General features: G+C 50.0%; 4 protein-coding genes across 4 annotated transcripts; 3 read left to right on the top strand and 1 right to left on the bottom strand.

The window, feature by feature from the left end:
* Nucleotides 1-520: 520 nt before the first annotated feature.
* Nucleotides 521-3,340, top strand: BO87DRAFT_378772 (fungal specific transcription factor domain-containing protein). Its single transcript, XM_025623876.1, has one exon. It carries the CDS (start codon nt 873-875, stop codon nt 3,240-3,242), a length of 2,370 nt encoding a protein of 789 aa, XP_025477228.1. The 5' UTR covers nt 521-872; the 3' UTR covers nt 3,243-3,340.
* A 6,345-nt stretch (nt 3,341-9,685) lies between these two features.
* BO87DRAFT_314129 (uncharacterized protein) lies at nt 9,686-10,861 on the top strand (the record flags this gene model as incomplete). The annotated part of the gene is made up of 1 exon (XM_025619643.1): nt 9,686-10,861. One exon carries the CDS (start codon nt 9,686-9,688, stop codon nt 10,859-10,861), a length of 1,176 nt encoding a protein of 391 aa, XP_025477227.1.
* A 2,225-nt stretch (nt 10,862-13,086) lies between these two features.
* Nucleotides 13,087-14,760, bottom strand: BO87DRAFT_364227 (uncharacterized protein). The gene is made up of 2 exons (XM_025621732.1): nt 14,022-14,760; nt 13,087-13,938 (listed from the first exon to the last, which is right to left on the bottom strand). Exons 1-2 carry the CDS (start codon nt 14,632-14,634, stop codon nt 13,199-13,201), a joined length of 1,353 nt encoding a protein of 450 aa, XP_025477226.1. The 5' UTR covers nt 14,635-14,760; the 3' UTR covers nt 13,087-13,198.
* Nucleotides 14,761-15,386: 626 nt separating this feature from the next.
* On the top strand, nt 15,387-17,690 carry BO87DRAFT_408706 (Hsp70 family protein; the record flags this gene model as incomplete). The annotated part of the gene is made up of 8 exons (XM_025626180.1): nt 15,387-15,438; nt 15,698-16,206; nt 16,272-16,316; nt 16,374-16,449; nt 16,510-16,945; nt 17,011-17,170; nt 17,266-17,365; nt 17,434-17,690. The coding sequence occupies 8 exons, from the start codon at nt 15,387-15,389 to the stop codon at nt 17,688-17,690; spliced, it is 1,635 nt and encodes a 544-aa protein (XP_025477225.1).
* Nucleotides 17,691-17,700: the final 10 nt, after the last annotated feature.

The raw sequence follows: 17,700 nt of genomic DNA, 5'->3' as shown, positions 1-17,700 counted from the left end.
CGACTGGAGGGGAGACTTGGAGGAGAAGGAATGAATGAAGAATGAGAAGGGCCTCGCCTCGAGGAGACTTGATCGTTAAGTAGGGTTGGTAGTTGGTAGTAGGAAGTTGAGTTGCTGGTTGAGTTTTGTTACATTTGAACTTGAACAATGCACACCTCCCGCTAGTCCTGTTCCGGCCATAGATTTGGGGGCAGCCAAGTCCTTCTTCTTCCTCCTTCATTTTTGAGGTGCTGCCATCTTCAACAACCAACTTCATCTGTGCACCCAGTTAATCCTGCACCGGCTATGAACTGTGCCATCTTCTCTGGGTCCATCTGAAACGGTGGCTCAATTTCGCCGACACTCGGCCGCCATCAAGTAAGATCGCTTCAAAATGCGGGTTCGAAAGACACTCGCCACGCACCGGTTGGCTGCTGAGCCTCGACTACTCGGCGCTAACGAGTTTATACTGGCTTAATCTCCGGCGCTGCTCTCCTAACGGCGGGTGATGCCGCAACGATCGTCGCTTATCATCATCTCCAAATCCGCTCTCTTTCTCCTGCGCGAACTAGATCGATTCCCGATGTGATTCGATTATAAACGACCATAAGCGTGGCCCCCCCTCTCTCTCCGACGTTAGCTCTTCTTTTCTTGCTTTTTCCTGACCTGTTCATCCCGACGACTAGATACATTATCTTCCACCCCCCAACATCGTGTTGGCCCTGCTTTCGCCTGGCCTATTCTAACACACTAGCTAGCCTGCTACTGCCCGCCGTGTCAACTCCTCGCACCACTTATGGGACCCCGCACTCCGGGTTATCTCCACATTGCTTGCCTGGGCGAGTTAGTATCTGCACCCTAGCAGTTGGCCAACCTCTGCGTCGGATCCGGCTATGGAATCTACTTCGAAGCCTCGAATCCGCAAAACTCCGCCGGTCTCCGCCCCAGCTCCCCGCAAAAGGCGTAGGAGGACGGTCGTAAGCCAAGCGGCTGATGATTGCTTTACTTGCGCCCGACAGGGTACTCCCTGCGACCGGCGTCGCCCATATTGTTCCCAGTGCCTGGACAGCGCCCGCAATTGCGCGGGGTACAAGACAGCGTTGACATGGGGCGTAGGAGTTGCCAGTCGAGGAAAGCTTCGAGGGTTGTCCCTCCCCGTGACCGGGGCACAGCCTGCGGTCGCACCTCCGAAGTTTTCCCGTGTGACAGGGCCACGGACAGCGTCGAAATCCCAACCGGCTCTTGACACAGCCGCAGAAAAGCGACGACATGATAAACAACGTTCTTCAGGCACTGGGCTTGCCGAGCATGGATCTGTCTCGGTTTCAACTGCTTCACAACGCCGGGCGTGCTCACCGGAGTACTATACGGTGGATTCCCATGCTTCGCCAAATTTCTATAATTCTTATTCCTCACGTGCGACAAAGACCGATTCTCCGAGACAGTGCCATGCCCCATTGATCTCAAATCCTGATCCGTCAAGGACCTGGATGGGGCCAGAACAAACACCGGTACCAATACAGTGTCCGTGGCCAACCCAGGCTCCGAACCAGAAAGATAATGCTTCAGATGAGCAAAGTGAAGAAACCTGTGATGACGAGGTTTCACCACGTATGAATGCTTGCCAGCCGCCATCATTATCTCAGCAGCTGCTGGCACGTTCCGTGGGACGTACACCTCGACTCCGATACCTAATCAGTTATTATACCGAAGTCATTGCTCCGATGATTGTGGCATTTGATAGTCCAACCAATCCATTTCGAATGTATGTTCTTCGACTGGCGCAGGAAAGCACATCGCTCCAAGAGGCCATCGCTACATTGGCCAGCTGTAATCTGCGACAGCGACGCGAACGAGGAATGAGGGCGACGGAGCGAACTTTGCCGGGGCGCATGTCGTCCTTGGCCCACCAAGCCTTGACCGATGGAGCATTACAGGAACGGGCTGGTCTCAGTATGCCCGAAGAATATGCCCAGGAAGAGCAGTATCATCGAGGCATGGCGGTCTCTGCTTTGAATCGGGAATTGGCCGACCCGCATCAGAGACTTTCTGACTCTGTCCTGGCAACCTTACTCATCCTCTGTCTATTCCATGGGTGTGATACAGGGGTCGCTCAATTCAAGACGCAGTTTGCGGGGGTGACAAAATTGTTGGCCATCCGACTGTGCAACTCACCTTGCATGTCGGATGAGCTGAAGTGGTTTGTTCGGATGTTCACATGGATTGACACGATGACCGCCACCACCAATGACCGCGAGGTACAGCTTCGCGGTGCTTGCCTGGATATCACCGCCGCCTCGGATGGCGAATGGGGACTGGAAAATCTGGCGGGATGTGATGCCGGACTTTTCAGAATCGTAGCGCAGCTAGGTCGTTTGAACCTTCTGAGCCAAAATCAAGAAGTCCGCACATCTACGCCACCAGACATCCATATGCCATCCACTACTCTCCCGCCCTCGATGGCGTTCTTCCCATCGAACATTCCAGCCACCTCGTCCGGTGCTTTTGCATTTTCATTGCCGCCGCCGCCGCCTGGTGGTCGCAACGGAGCACAGCTGTCGCCGGCGTTCTGGGCGGAATGGTATTCTCTCCGACAGAAGCTTGAGTCCTGGCGATTTGTCCCCCACCGATCGCAATCGGGGTCGCCTCTCTTTACATCCAGCCACGCCTACATCTCGCCCCCTTCATCACCGACAGACCAGCCGGTGGTCGCAACTCACAATCTGAAGGACGTCATACACATCTCTGAGTCATTCCGTCATGCGGCGATCTTGTACAGTGAACGACTCGCCTATCCAGACCTACCGTCCGATCACCCTCGTATCCAAAACATTGTGCAACACATAATGAGTCACATTATGACTGTCCAGTCTGACGCGTATCTCCTGTGGCCACTATTCATCACCGGGTCCGAGTGCGTGCGTGCCGATCATCGCGCCATTATCCGCCAACGGTGCAAAGATCTATCCAGAGATTCTGGGTTTTTCAACAACCTCTCCTGCTTGCAGCTGCTGGAGAAGATCTGGGCAGAGAACCCTGCTGCGGATGGACTTCCTGCGGTCTCATCCCTTGATTTCGGCTTGCAGGCAGCCGCCAACGGGTCCGTGGGCGAGGTTACATTTCTCCCGCCTGGAAGCTGGGCCTCCTCCCAGCATGAGGCATTCATGTCTCCGACACTGCCCTCTGTCTCTCGGAAGCAGGGATTCCGCTGGCACGAGGTGATGCAAACCAAACGCGCGGAGGACGAATATATGACTGTATGACGTGACCAGACGGATACGTGCATCAAAGAGACGATCCAGCCTCAATGCCTGACCCGGACGATAAGTACCAATAACAATATAGAGGTAATCATATTAGCGAAATATAATGAACATAATGCAATATCCTCCTCCCCACTACATACACACAGTATGGTGCACACTGCACACAGTATCTATCGCAACCTGACCCTTCGGGCCACAACATCCACCGCCAGCCAGCAAGCCCCCACCACCGGACCCATCGCACTAGATCTGTTCCCACTTTCCACAGAATCCGCTCGATACGTAGCAACAAGATTGGCATCTAGCCTACTGCGTAAAATTCTCCGTAAACCTACTGTCATCTTTCAGAACCCCCCATCGATGATTGATGATACGATACATCTACTCCAATCTGACGGTCCCTCCAGCAACCCCAGCCTAACATACCCACCCAAACAAACCCACAAAGTAAGTAGTACTTACGGGCAACCGGGCATCTCCCGAGCGGCGAGCGCAAGTACGTCGGAAAATTTTGAGTTGGAGTTGAGTTTCGGGCCTGCGTGTCAGATGCTCATTTGTTGGGTGGAGGCAGACTCTCAGTCCTTTGTGTGGGAGAGGTGGACACTCGGTACTCTGTAGTGGTCTGCTGCTGTGGTGATGGAATGAGTGGGTGAGTGAGTGGGTGAGTGCCTAAATCTTGGGAGGTGAGAGGGGAGGGGTTCTTGTGAGTTAATTGTGTTGGGTTTGGTTATGAGGGTATACTGTGCCGTGCTGCGCCAATACTATTATTTACTATGTAGGCTACAATATCAGTTAGTATGTATGCAGTTAGTACAAACTAAGTCTGTGGTTAATGCACAGCAGTGGCAGTGACGGCATCGCCACTGGTAGACATATACTACTTATTCTATGTATAGTACTGTCCTTATAGTAGTGATGCACATACACATAGCCATACTCCAGGTAACTAGTCAACTAACTACTTAGTTATAGTTACTACATGCTTCTTAGATAATACCTCAGTCAGATTTCGTCATCCCACCACCATCACCGGAGACATGGAAGATAGGGCGCATCGCTGAGCGTGACGAGCCTTGCCTTGCCTTGCCTAGCCTTACCTCGACTCCACGAGACAAGAACAGATGCGACGTGATCGATCGGACCCAGACCAATCTATTAGATAGATAGATACTACTACGGTTATAGTGTAGATGAGGGGTTACTTACTTACATCACTTCCCACTGAACTAGTACACAAGTAGTAATTCACCCATAATACCTACCCTTAGTAGGGTCGGTCATCTGCCCCCCGGAAATCCAGAGGCGGGGGTGATGGATGATGGATGATGCCAATGTGATAGTGATGAGATGAGATTCATCAACTTCGGCGGCTATTCGGGGGGTCTTATCCCCTATGTCTTCCCGTGTGGCCGGGGGGTGGGGGGGTAACTACGCCGAGGAGTGTAAGAACAAGGGTGTGGTTGGGGTTGGGTTAGGTTGGCGGTTAATCTTCATAGTACTCAGTAAAGTAGGTTGATGTAGTGTGTGTGTAGAGATTAAAAAGAGGGGTAGAGAGTGGGGGGATGACATGGGGTCGGTCACTATGTATCTATTGAACTTGGTGGAGGTATGGTATGTACATACATGATTTTCTTAGTGGTATTTATGAGATGGGGAGAGGGTTGGGTGGATTGGAGTGGGTACATCGTGTTAGTACTACTTGTTGTTGTCTGTCTATCTGGTACTTGGTGTTGGTGGTATGTTGGCGGTGGGGAGAGTATGGAGGACTTGGATGTGGATAGTTGATATTGGTCATTAATGTTATGGTATTCATTGTCTTTTTGTTGTTTTGACGTTGTGTGGTATGGGAAGTATTGGTGCGGATTGTTGGTTCTGTGTATAGTTGGTACGCTGCGACTTAATGGGCGTAGGTGGCAGATGAGTATATGTGGCACCAAGCAGTGTTGGTCTCTATATACTATCGAGCATATACATTGAAGATATCAGTTGTTATTTCAAATGTTCTATCTAGTTCGAAACCCATACGTAGCTGTATAAACATATGTAATAGCATCTTAACTTACCCCAAGCACACTGCAACCAACGAAACATCTATTGGCCATCATCCAACACTACTTTGATGTAGCGTAGTATATCCCACGTGCATCCCTAGCATATTGACGTAACCCATCTGCCAAGCACACAATACATCCATGAACCTGGTGTCTAGAGCCAAACGCAAAACATTTCCTGCAGCGGTTACACTCATCCCAAGTAGTACAACCACAGTGCGTAATCCTTACGCAGTACTTAGTCTAGTACTCCCTACCTAACCTAACCAACACGATCACGATCCTCCACCCCTGCGGCAGCGGATACCTGCAGACGTGTCGGGCTTTGTTGACCTTAGGCTCCCAAGCGGCGGGCGGCATCTTGTTATGTTAACCGGTATACGAAAGAAATGATAGGCTACTTAACACGCGCTCGGAATTTAATAATCAAACCATGTGGGAACGAGGAATGTTCAGAACAAAAGACTAAAGTACTAGTGTACTTTGTTTTGGTATGATCCTTCGAAGCGCATGCAGGCATGGATGGATGGATACCAGATAAGGCATCAATCCAACACTGCGGCCAGGAGTACGGAGTAAATCGAATAGTTCGCCAATCACTCCCAACTACGTTAGGGCTCAGGGCAAGGGCTGAGTCAGGCGCACACATTCACGAGTAGAGTCACAGGGCACAGGTCTTAAATTGTAATCCAATGGGTATTGTGTGAAAGGATGGGCGGAAATGAGACTCAAATTCCGGCCGCGCGATCGGCATGCGGCTGGGGAGGTCTAGGATATGCAGGGGCTTAGTTGCTTGTGCTGAGGTTGCTTATTTTCCAGGCAGGGAGGGAGGGAAGGAAGCAAAGGGGGTGTGCCTGTTGGGAGGAAGTTGTTGTAAATGAATTAGATAGATTGGTTTATGGTTGAAGTTAGGTTGCTGTTTTGTATCTTCTGTTGTGTTGTTGTGAGATAGATTAATGTGGATTTTGTGTATCAATTTTTGGAGTACATTTCGGCTGGGGACATTCTGGCATTCTACTTATGGGCCTGGCCTGAAATGTGATCAAGGGCCAAATATTTGCATTAATTTCGGGACAAAGGTACATGGGGTCCTTGTATATACCATACCATACAGGCTGCAGCGTAATTGAAGGCATCTTCCAGAAGGAAAGCAACACCAGCTGAAAGGAATAATTAAAAATTAGAGCGAGACTGACTATCAAGGCACACGGCACAGTCTAGACTAGATCATCGGCTCCCCGAGCAAGGGACGGTGAAAACTCTGATGGTGGGACTGGCCCTGTGGGGGTGCTTGTTTGACTTTGATTTACTTTGCTGACCATCCTTTCTGGAGGCCTTCCACATTCGGCGGTGCGGACGATGAGGTGAATTTCATCACCGCCATGTTGTGTAGCATACATTGGAAATATCTGCCAGTGCGATAGGTCATTTCGAGTAGTATTCTCGCATCTCACTATACAATGAGAGAACCAAGTAGATTGGCGGACCGTATCTCCCCTCCCAATCTCAGGACACTATCACCGCAATCCATCTATGCATTTGAACCGTTGACGCCGAGCGGAGCTCAGCGGCACCCGGACTTGATCCCGCGTCCGGCAGGGTTTATCCAATGGTGGTCATCGCAATGCAAGTGGTCGCTCAGATTCAGCCAAGTTCGATGATGAGGACTCCATCCCTCTTAAAGTTTCTGATATGGCTCAAGATACTCTTTAATATTGTGACTCCTCCCTTCCCGACAGGCTAACGCCACCACGTAACCATGATCACATACTTTTTCTGACCTGCTTTAACCCAGAGCGCCATGTGTGACCTTGCAAAGATCCTCTGGCCAGCCAGCGCTCAAAGAAGGGTTGCCTATCTGCCAGGGGCCACAGGAATCGCTACTTTCCCGGTCGCTGATTGCGTGGAAGTCTTGACACCGGGGAAGGCCGATTTCTAATTGGGAGTCCGCCCGGGGACTGGCCCTACGGATTTGAACTGAACTACTACTAGTATTTCCTGCTAGTAGCAGAACTAGTAAGTCTTGTGGTCGCTTGGGAACTTGAAGGCGCTAAGTACTTTGCTGTTCCCCTCGGTCGATCTGTCTGTCTGCCTGCCTGTCCGTATTGGGCAATGGCGTCTATCACATTCGAGAGACGCCAACACTATGCAGTCTTCGGTAGTCTAGAGCCCAGACAGCTTGAGTGTCCTGGAAGTTTCACAAGATTGTTCGCCAGACAAATGCCCGGATTCCAGATCCTACGAATTTTTAAACTACCGCGTTCGACTCGCAAATTGCGGTCTGTCCAACAGGCGTCGTCCGATATGAAGAGGGTGTGGTTGCTGCCCAGCTGGTCGGCAGCGGTAACGCCCATCCGTAACGCCCATCCACTCCAGCTGTTGCCCAACAACCATGCGATGGCTCGTGGCTTTTAGGGAGTCAGATATTCCATGCCTTATGGTTCCACTGGTTCGAACAGTTGAGCTTGTTCGCGGACCCCGGATCGCAACCATGGATTACCGACGGGCTCATCCGCACACTGTCCATGGAACCGACCGTCGATAATCGTGCGCGCCAGATCAGCATATCTATTGATGTACAGTACTTTGGACCATGGACTGGCCCCATGCCGGAGATGCAGTCACTCTGTAGGTTCGGCTCCTTCGGTAGCATGCCCAGCATGGCTCCTTCCATATAGAGGCGCTGCCACAGACATTGTAGGCTCCTACTTGACCTCGCCACAGTGCTAGGCACCCAGGGTAGGACAAGCTCTGTATGAGAGAGTGAGCGTCCATCTCACGATGACTGCCTTGAAAGATATTAACTATCTCTTACTCACGACTGAGCCACCTGTGGTAACGTGACCATGACTCACATTCCTTCGCCCCGAAAACGTGATGTGCTCCTTGCTATGCGGCAGGCTTCCACTGTAGGTACGCACGCCTGCTGAGGAACGCAGCAGCGGCGGAGTGATGGGCTCGCCAATAGCGACGCGCCGCGGTAGTTCTTATCGAGCATGATAGACAGCCATGTTGAAGAAGATGACTGGACTTGAGAATCCGAGGATCTCCTCTGCGCATTATTTTCCGTAGCGAGCCTGCCGTTGCCTGTTTCATCGTGTCGCCCAGTCAGGGAGCGAACGCGGGATGCCCAACAGAGCGGTTCAGATGACTCTTGCAATGGCGCCCATCAATCGGATGATTCATCTTCATGCCGCGGAGAGGGGGACCTGATAATGGGTATATTAAAGCACGAGTCGCTGTTGGTCCTAGGATGATACTCTGCGGCGATTTTCTGAAGGGGAATGTGTCCAGCCTTGTCTGGTCTTGTCCTGACTGACTTTGCAACAGTCTGGATGGGATGAGACAGTTCCAATATCCTGCAGTATTAAACTCTCCTACTACTGGATACTATCTCTCCTATTGATACTCGTACTTGTTTGGGTTTCACCCTCCCTGGCCATCCCTCGCCCATCCATCCTTTTTGCTTTCTGGTGGTGGTTGGGCCTGAAACCACACCCTCAGCAATACTTTACCGTATGGTCAGCAAACGCAACAGACGTGACATAACGGTAACTTTCAACAGCAAGTCACTACGAGACGAACTAAATCCACCGCACTAAGCCCACTAACCCACTAGCGCGACTCCGCCGCAGCGCAAGAGCAAGTCTGGAAAGATTAATTACCGACGGGATTATACCTGGGAGCCCCACTCCATACCAAGTTTACCGCAGCGCCCGTGCCCTTTCTTTCTGTCTTTTCTGTCTTTGCCGTCCGTACAAAACCGGTTGGCTCCTCTGTGACTCCCCTTCCACACACACACAACACCCTTCTTGGGTTCTTCCTATCTATATACTACTCTTCCTCTTACCACCTACTCTCCCCTGTCGCATCCCTTCCTTGGGTCGCCTCCTGGAAGTCCCCGGCTTATCGCTGTTCTCAGTTGTATATACTATATACCTCTCAAGAGGTCACAGTGTTCCTTAACGCACACTTCCCATCGTTTGATCTCTGTTTGCCCCCCGGAGATCCCCAGGCATTCCTTCCACAGCCAGCCGCCTTTGCCCGCACACCGTTCGGTTAGCGACAACGTTCAAATGCACTCTCAGCACATACAAATCGCCTCCTCCTCTCCCCTAGAAACCGTGCCTCGGTGACGGTCCTCTTCCTCAGTCATCATCGTCATTATCGATATCCCGATTCCGTTGTCCTTTTAAACCCGGCGTCGATCGGCTTGTTGAACGATATCCTGTATAATATACCTGGGTTGTGCTTTTTGTTGTTTGCTGTTTGCTTTCTATACCTCTAGCGATTGTCGTGCTTCTGGGACTCTTTCCACCCATAAAAAGTTCTCGTTTCGTGTCTCGTCTCGCCGTTTGCAGCCTCAATTTTTATGCGCCTTTCTCGATAATGTACCATTATCCCAGTCCACACCCCGGGTGGTCTTCCTACGACTACATGACCTCCCCTCCCACCTCGCCTCACTACGCCTATTACGCCACCCAATTTGCCAGTCCCTACGCCTCGCCTCGTGGCCCCTCGAAGCGCCACAATCGCAAAGCCAGCTACGCCGGTCCTAGGGAAACGGCAGGATGGTATTCCGGGTATGGCCATGGAATCTATGAAGCGATGCCGGAGCATGGCACGCCACCGCGCAAGCACGATCCTGTAAGTGCTTCTTTTGGTGGCTATCACCGTCGTCGCAGTACCATGGCTGGTGCGCCCGCCGGTCAGTGGGACTCCGCTGGCGCTCCGCCATCCCATAAGCGACCCATCTTTGTGGATGTGGTCGACGATGGATACGACGACGCCCCCCGATACGTCTTTCGCGAGGAACCCAGTCCTCCCCGTCGCAAACCAACGACGCCTCCGCGCAAGCCAAAGCCACCCACTGATCAATACTTTTACTATAACCAGGTTCCTGCCCAAGATGATGTCGATTCCGCCAAACGCGCCCGGGCGCGTCGCCAATCCACCTCTACTCGGACGCCGTCCAAGCCCAAGCCTGCACCCGCGGCCAAGCCGCCGCCAAAGGCCACCGAAGAGGACGCTGCGCGGGCCGGTATCCCCGAGGGATACTCGATCAAGAACTGGGATCCGACGGAAATGCCCATCATCCTTCTGGGCAGTGTTTTTGACGCCAACTCGCTGGGCAAGTGGATTTACGACTGGACCGTATTCCACCACGGCGCGTCGACTCCTATGGCAGATGTCGCGGGCGATCTGTGGTTGTTGTTGATCAAGTTGGCCGGTAAGGTGAAACGGGCAGACGAATGCATTGAGCGCATCAAGCGCCGCGATGCGCGGGAGACGGTTGCGGATTTTCTGGAAAGTGGCGAACGCCTGTGGGTGCGATTCAAGAAGCTGCTGAAGACATGTGAACAGTTCATGTGGAAGGCCGCCAAGCGCGAGGGTGGCAAGACGGTCTCGATGGGCCGCAACGCGGGCTGCGAATTTGTGGAGACGATCTTCGGCCGGGACCGCGAGCTAGAAAGCACGGAGAAGTTGATGAACAGCATTCGGTTATGGAACATGCGCTTTGACGCCAACTGCGAGGAGATTCTTCGCCGACCGACCTCAGCTTAGAACGGATACAACTTCGACTCTACATCCTATACCGACATAGGAAACCCCAAAAGTAATACTCTGATTTGATTTCGACATAAGCGACGGGATGCATTTTTCGCACCGCAACGGAATACAGGCGCGTGAGCGTTGTCCTTGATTCTTCATTTTTATTCTCATTATCACCGGATTGCATTTGAGCGCGTTTGGTTTGGGCTTGGCTCACTGGATTGCTGCTGCGTGTGATTGATACCTACTGCTCGAATACCCCGCTATCAGCGCGGGAAGCTTTTTCTATTCTTACCTTTCCTTTGTGATACATTTCTTTTATCCTTCTATTGTTATGTTTCCTGGGACGGGGATCTGCTTTCTTGACTGGCGTGCTTGCTCATCGGGAACGCGGACTTGATATACCCTCAGCAGCAGCAGTATACAAGTGGCTTCGCTTCGTTCTGTTCTTTAAGATACCATTCTGCGACACCAGTTTATCATTCGGTTATCAGCGTCGGACACTGTTGGGATGATTCTTTCCTTATTTCCTTTGTTTGTACTGGCACAGTGTACATACTAGATACACTACTACTATTTACCCACTACAACCACGGACCGATAGACCAATATTATACCATTTACAATTGCACTTCATACTACGTAGTCTGATTCTGATGATACTTTTACCCCACCACGTAGTGACAACTTAACCAACCAACCAGAACAATCCCGTATCTGCATCCATCTGCACGTCACATGCCCAACACAGTAATACCAGACCTGATCCATCGATAACCAGTAAGTAGTGTGAGTTGCCCGACGTCACTGGACCCTCGGCCCCATAACTCCGCATCATCCACTAATAACTACCCATCTATCCACTAAGTAATAGTTAGTAAGTAAGTTAAGTAAGTAGTAGGGTATTATGCACGTCGCCCAACCCGCACTCACATACATTATGTATGTATGTACGTATGTACATACGTATGTATGCCACATGGGCCATGTGGACAACAACAGGGTAGGCAACTGACTGACAAACACCTCAGCAGGCAATCATTACCCCCTTCGGATTGGATTGGGTTGAACCAACCAACTAGCCCGCTATCCATCGGAACTCACAGGGAGTTTAAATTTGGACGAATTATTTACAAGGGGTAATGCATTGCGGTGGATTAACTTGGGTTGAATTATGAGGTGAGGTGATTTAGGTGTCGGTACGGTGGTTTGGAGTTATGTGCTGATGGGTTTGTATGTGTATGTGTATGTGTTGGTAGATGGTATGATTGATGGGTTGCTTGGCATGCGCGGGTAAGTAATTAAGTTATGTAAATACTATAAGTAGTAGTAGTAGCTGAAGGTGGTACTTACTTAGTTGGGTATTGTGACGAAAATTGAATTTGAACTGCATACTAGGAAGGGATAATTTAGGGATTATTAACTTAGTTTGAGATTTACAGTTGTCCTAGATAGTAGGTACGTAAGTCGGTGGGAAATAAAGCATATATGTACAAGTAGTTGTTTGTATAGAATGAAGAATAGTTATAGTAATGTTGATGATGATGACCTCTACTACTTATTACCATGAACTACAATATGTCTAGACATTCACTGACTCCGAAAGAGGGTGAAACCGATATCCGGGGTTGCTGTAGCGGTAATCATCCTGGCTGAATCCAAGAAGATAATCCAAAAATAGTAAGCCCTACTCACATCTATAATTAAAATTAGTACTACTTATTCTGAATCCCGCAGCTATTGTCACATTATCTTAGAGAAGAAGTGACAGGATATACCTCTAGTCGTAGATGGAAAATAATATTGCTGTAGACTATAATTCAGTTCTATGGTTTTCCAGCCTTGAATGGTACTATGGGAACTTTGTGCAGAGTTTTCAGATGTTTCTACTACTAACTTTATATATTTATATACGCAGTGACACTAATAGAGTTGTGTCTGTATTCTCGTCATGGAACGTATGTATGTATAGTAACCACCTGATAATACGAACAGAGGCTCGACCGGACTGTAACGAAATAAATTAGTGAACCCACGGGATATGAACTATTTGTGTACAGTTACTAATGTATTAGGTAGTATAAACCAGTATCACCACTTGCTTTAAAGTATGGCGTGAAATACTAACTATATCGGGGATATACGTATTCTACGGGAAAGCTGTGAGTTACCGGTGCACAAGGTATAATAGGTAAGCCCGAAATTGATATTAGTATCTATTTGATGATAGTATATAGCGACTGACAAATGAAGGAACAATAAAGTTGAATCTCACGAGACAAAAACAAAATGAAGAAAACCGAAACGATACAAAACAGGAAAGCCCCTCCTCTCCAATCCCCATATCGCTCATTCGTCATCCTCAAATTCTTCATCGTCACTGTTATCATCCTCACCTTCGTTGTCATTGTCATCATCGTCTTCTCTTTCCTTTCCCCCTTCTCCTTCCCTTTCGCCTTCGCCTTCTCCACCTCGTTCGTTTCTCTCATTGTCCACCCCCTCATTGTCGATTCTCTCATCCTGGGTAGCGTCATCATCGCCAGCAGCGGCTGCACATTGAGCGTGTTGCTCTGGCGCCATTGGCGCCGTCAGAACCTCCGCCTGTATGAGTTGGATCGGAGGTACCGGTACCCAATTCATACCCACAATCGTATCATGGTAGCTGTAGCGGGGTCTTACCACGAGAAGAACCTGAGCACCATGGTGGGACTCAGAGCCAGCATGGAAATGATGGGTTACCATAGTGTCCGAATGGTGATCAAACTTGGCAAGCTCAGGCAGTCGCTCAACCACTAAATTGCCAAAGACTCCAGCTTGACCAGCAATAAATTCTTGAGCCGCAAACTCTAGAATCATGTGGAGTCTGTCATCGCGGAATGTCTGGAGCGACTCGCTCAGCGATTCTTTGAGAAGGAGTCGAAACAGTCGGCACCCCCACAGCTCGTCCACATAGGACTTCACGAGTTCTTTGCGACGTTCATGCATGGTTCGACTGAGTGCTGTGTGTTCGGGAGCACCCAAGAAGAGGTCTTGTACAGTGCTGATGCTCACGAGGGTTGACTTCCACCATGCTGCGTTCGTGGGCAACACTATGTTAAGTCTAAGTGTTAGTGAATTCAAATGATCCCGTGACGAGGGAAAGAGGAGGAACGCGGACTTGAGGAGGACATACTTTCCTTGAACCCCTGGTATATAAAGTCGAGTCTCTTAATGAAGTTGGCATCCCCGGGCTGGTCCGTTGCATCCACCTTGGCATCCATAAACCAAAAGGGGGAGGTGGCAAACTTTTTGTAGATGAACTGATTGAGCATGGTCTCTAGCAAAACTTTTCCAAACACAGAGCGAGCGGCAGGAGGAAGAGAGGAATGAATCTTGTCCCAGTCCTCTTGGACACAGAATCCATCTAGGCTGGCGATAATGGCCTGTTTGTCATCACTGGAGAGATGAAGCATCGAATCTTCTTCACCAAAGCGCCAAGCCCAACTGTGAACCTCCATTTCAATCTTAATGAATCCCTTTTGGAAATCTGCTGGTGAAGACCTCATGTGCGGTCCAGCCATAAAGGCCATGGACCAATAATGTTCAATCATCTCATTATACTCCTGTCTCTGACAGAGGTACTTTGCAGTGGGTAACAAAGCTGGACCCCCTTCGTTCCATATGTCCGGTATAGATCCCTCCTCCGCGTCTAGCATAGCTTCCTTCTCCATGGCCAACTTAGATTCTTCTTCAAAATCCGACCAAGTGCGCTTGAGCCGCTTATGTTGGTTCTGGGGGCTGGTCATAATGACGATGAGTAGCGTGACGAAAGGGCCAAGTAGAATCAGTAATTTTGGTTTGGAGCCTATTCAGCAGATGTTGAGAGGAGGTGTCGCAGAGTTGGGAGAGAGTGTGGATACGGAGGGAGATGATGGGAATTGAGAGAGAGAGAGAGAGAGGGAGAAAGAGAGAGGAAAATCGGGCAAGGTAAACGGGGGGATAGATGACCAAAAGTCTATTTCTTCAATCATTCATTCATTCATTCATCCGTTCATTCATTCAGTCAGTTCCCTGGCTGCTTATTGGCTCTTAGGGCTACCCGGCTCTTTGTGTGATGTGAGGCATCAACCCATCCGCAAATCTAGCCCGTGTGAGGGTTTCAGCCGCAACAAACCTCCTCGGATGCCATGCAATTGACTGGTAGACCAGTTAAGACAGGGGGAGGGGCCCGTATGTGTGTGAGCGTGACAGAGAGAGACACGGCCAGGTCATGAGATGAACATGCGAACTAGACGCCACTCTGGTGCAGTTCAAAGATAGCATCATACATTGTAATCTAATTGTAGTAGGAGTAGTAGTAACTCTGAGTGGCATATCAACAAACATAAATAGAGCCAACTGGACGCACTTCCCTTTTCATTTTCTCAATCTCATACCAATATCATCATCAAACTCCATTGTATATGTATTCAGCTGGTCTTGAATGCATTTTCTTATTTTTTTTCATTAACATCATCTCACAAATCTTCAAACACTTTGTCCCCCGCCTCTATCCACCATGGAGCAGAACCAGTACTTCATTTCCGTGGACTTCGGCGCGTATAAAACGGGCAAGTTCCTTGTTCCCTCCTATTCCTTATTAAGTCCCTTTTTTTGTCTCTCTGTCTCTCTGTCTTGCTGTCTTGCTGTCTCTCTTTCTCTTTGTTTCTCTGTTTTTTATATCTTTCTATTTTTCTACTAGTTTATCTTTCTATCTTTCTGTTTTTCTGTTTTATCTGTCTCTCTGCCTCTCTGCCTCTGCCTTATTTTCTATTTCTCTCTCTCTCTCTCTCTCTCTCTGCTTCTCGCTAACATAAACATACTTTACAGTCCTTACGATCCTGACTACCCTGGGCGTCCTGACGACATGGGCTACTCATGGCGCTAATGACGGTGTAATCCTTTCGATCTTCAAATACAACAGCAATGGTCAGATCATGTGGGGAAGGAGTGCCGCGGCATCCCGCGGCAGAGAGCCGTATGTTTGGGTAAAACTCATGCTGGATGGGTCCCCAGACGTGGCCACACAACGCCATAATCTGAGAGACCTCCTCGGCGGCACAGTGGATCTGAACGACATTGGCACCGGAAAAATCATCAGTGACTTTCTTCGAGACTTGCGGGACAGGCTGTGGATGGACCTTAGAGAGCGTGGACCACAAATCCACTGGTGTTTCACCGAACCAGATTGCTGGTCAGACCGCGGCCGTCTGGAATTTCGGTCTGCAGTTGAGAGCGTTGGATGGTTTGGGAACAACCATCGCATTACCTATGCCTCTGAAGCTGTAGCTGCGGCTGTATGGGCTGCTGATGAGTACAGGAACGGAAATGACATGCAGGTGAGCAGCAGCAGCCAGCAAGAATCCTTTGGGTGCGTTTGGAATTAACAAGGTCGGATAACTAGGATGGTGACATACTTCTTGTGTGCGACTGCGGCGGCTCCACAATCGTTAGGCTTATCTTGGTCAAAGTCATTTAAGGTACCATCCAGCTGACACTCGATTAGGACACTGCCGTTTTACAAGTAGATGGCAACAATGGAGATCGTCCTTTCACCTTCCAACTCCTGGGAGATCCGACCAGTACGTACCACCGATTTGCCGAAGGCGGAGGCCTGTATATGGGTAGCTAATCCGTCTCAGGCATCCGATGTGGTGGATTTGATGTGGACTTGGAACTGGTGAAGCAACTTCGGACTGCCCACCCGGACCTACCTCACGACTCCAGACAGTGGGTAAGCGCTGCTCAGGCTCGGCAGTGTATCAGCTCTGTGAAAGAACTATTCTCAGGCAGGACCGGGACTGAGGTGCACGCAATTCGGATTGAGCTGCAGGGAAACCGCAAAGTAGAGTATCGTTTCGACCACAATGCCCTGGTCCTTGCCTTCAGGCCGGTTGTGCAAGCCATACTTCGGCAGATACATGCACGAATCACCGCCCCATTAAATGCCAGAATTACGAAGATGATCCTGGCAGGTGGGCTGGGCAAGTCGGAATACTTACGCCGTGAGGTCGAACAGGATCTTGCACGCGCTTACCCGAATGCCGGACCCAAGTTGCTGGGGGAACTGCAACACAGGTAAGCTGTCTTCACTCGAGACTTCTAGTGATCAATTAACTGCATGATTCTGACTTCTCTGGCAGTGTGCGGGCAGTTTCACGCGGTGCGGCACTGTGTGCGGCCAGGTTGCATGGAGTACAGGGCTTCCACAGCAACACCACCATCCAATTGGTAGTCCCTTCTGTTGCACGGGTTGGAAATGAGCTGCGAGAACAATCCGATGCTTTTGTAGTTATCCGACCAGTAAGTTGTCTAGACTTCCGCACCACCCCCTCCCAAAAACAAAAGAAACAATTGCTTCGTCAGGAAAATTCCGCTAATCTGCGTGTTCTTTGAAGGGTCTCACTGGAATGCAGGGCCAGTTCTCGGTTCGTATGCGGTTCTTGGTCACTGCGCCAGAGCAATACGTGAGTGTTTGTAGCCTACGGCAAGCACAAAGTTAGTAATTTCCTCTGCCCCTGACTCCCTTTGTTAAGTCTGTCTATGTGACTAAAACATGATTCTAGCACGCCGCCTTGCCTTGCATAGGATCGTTGATCCTGCTCGTGACTCGGTGATGAATTTCAAGTCTGGTCAACAGGGCGGTCACGAGTATCTGTTCCGGGTGTACTGGAGCATCCAGCTGGGGACTTCCTTGTTCATGCACTGGAGAATCTGTCTTGATGACCCACGCAATCCGAACGGGCCTAACGCACCGGTGGTAGTGGTACACATGCTGCACCGGATTCCTCCACAAGACCTACAGCCCTTCCCGGCGGTTTGAGATCGCCAAA

The sequence above is a fragment of the Aspergillus neoniger genome, assembly GCF_003184625.1.
Source record: "Aspergillus neoniger CBS 115656 unplaced genomic scaffold BO87scaffold_27, whole genome shotgun sequence".
Lineage (NCBI taxonomy): Eukaryota > Fungi > Ascomycota > Eurotiomycetes > Eurotiales > Aspergillaceae > Aspergillus > Aspergillus neoniger.
Note: the sequence above shows the minus strand (reverse complement) of the source record. Positions and strands in the feature narration are given on the sequence as shown.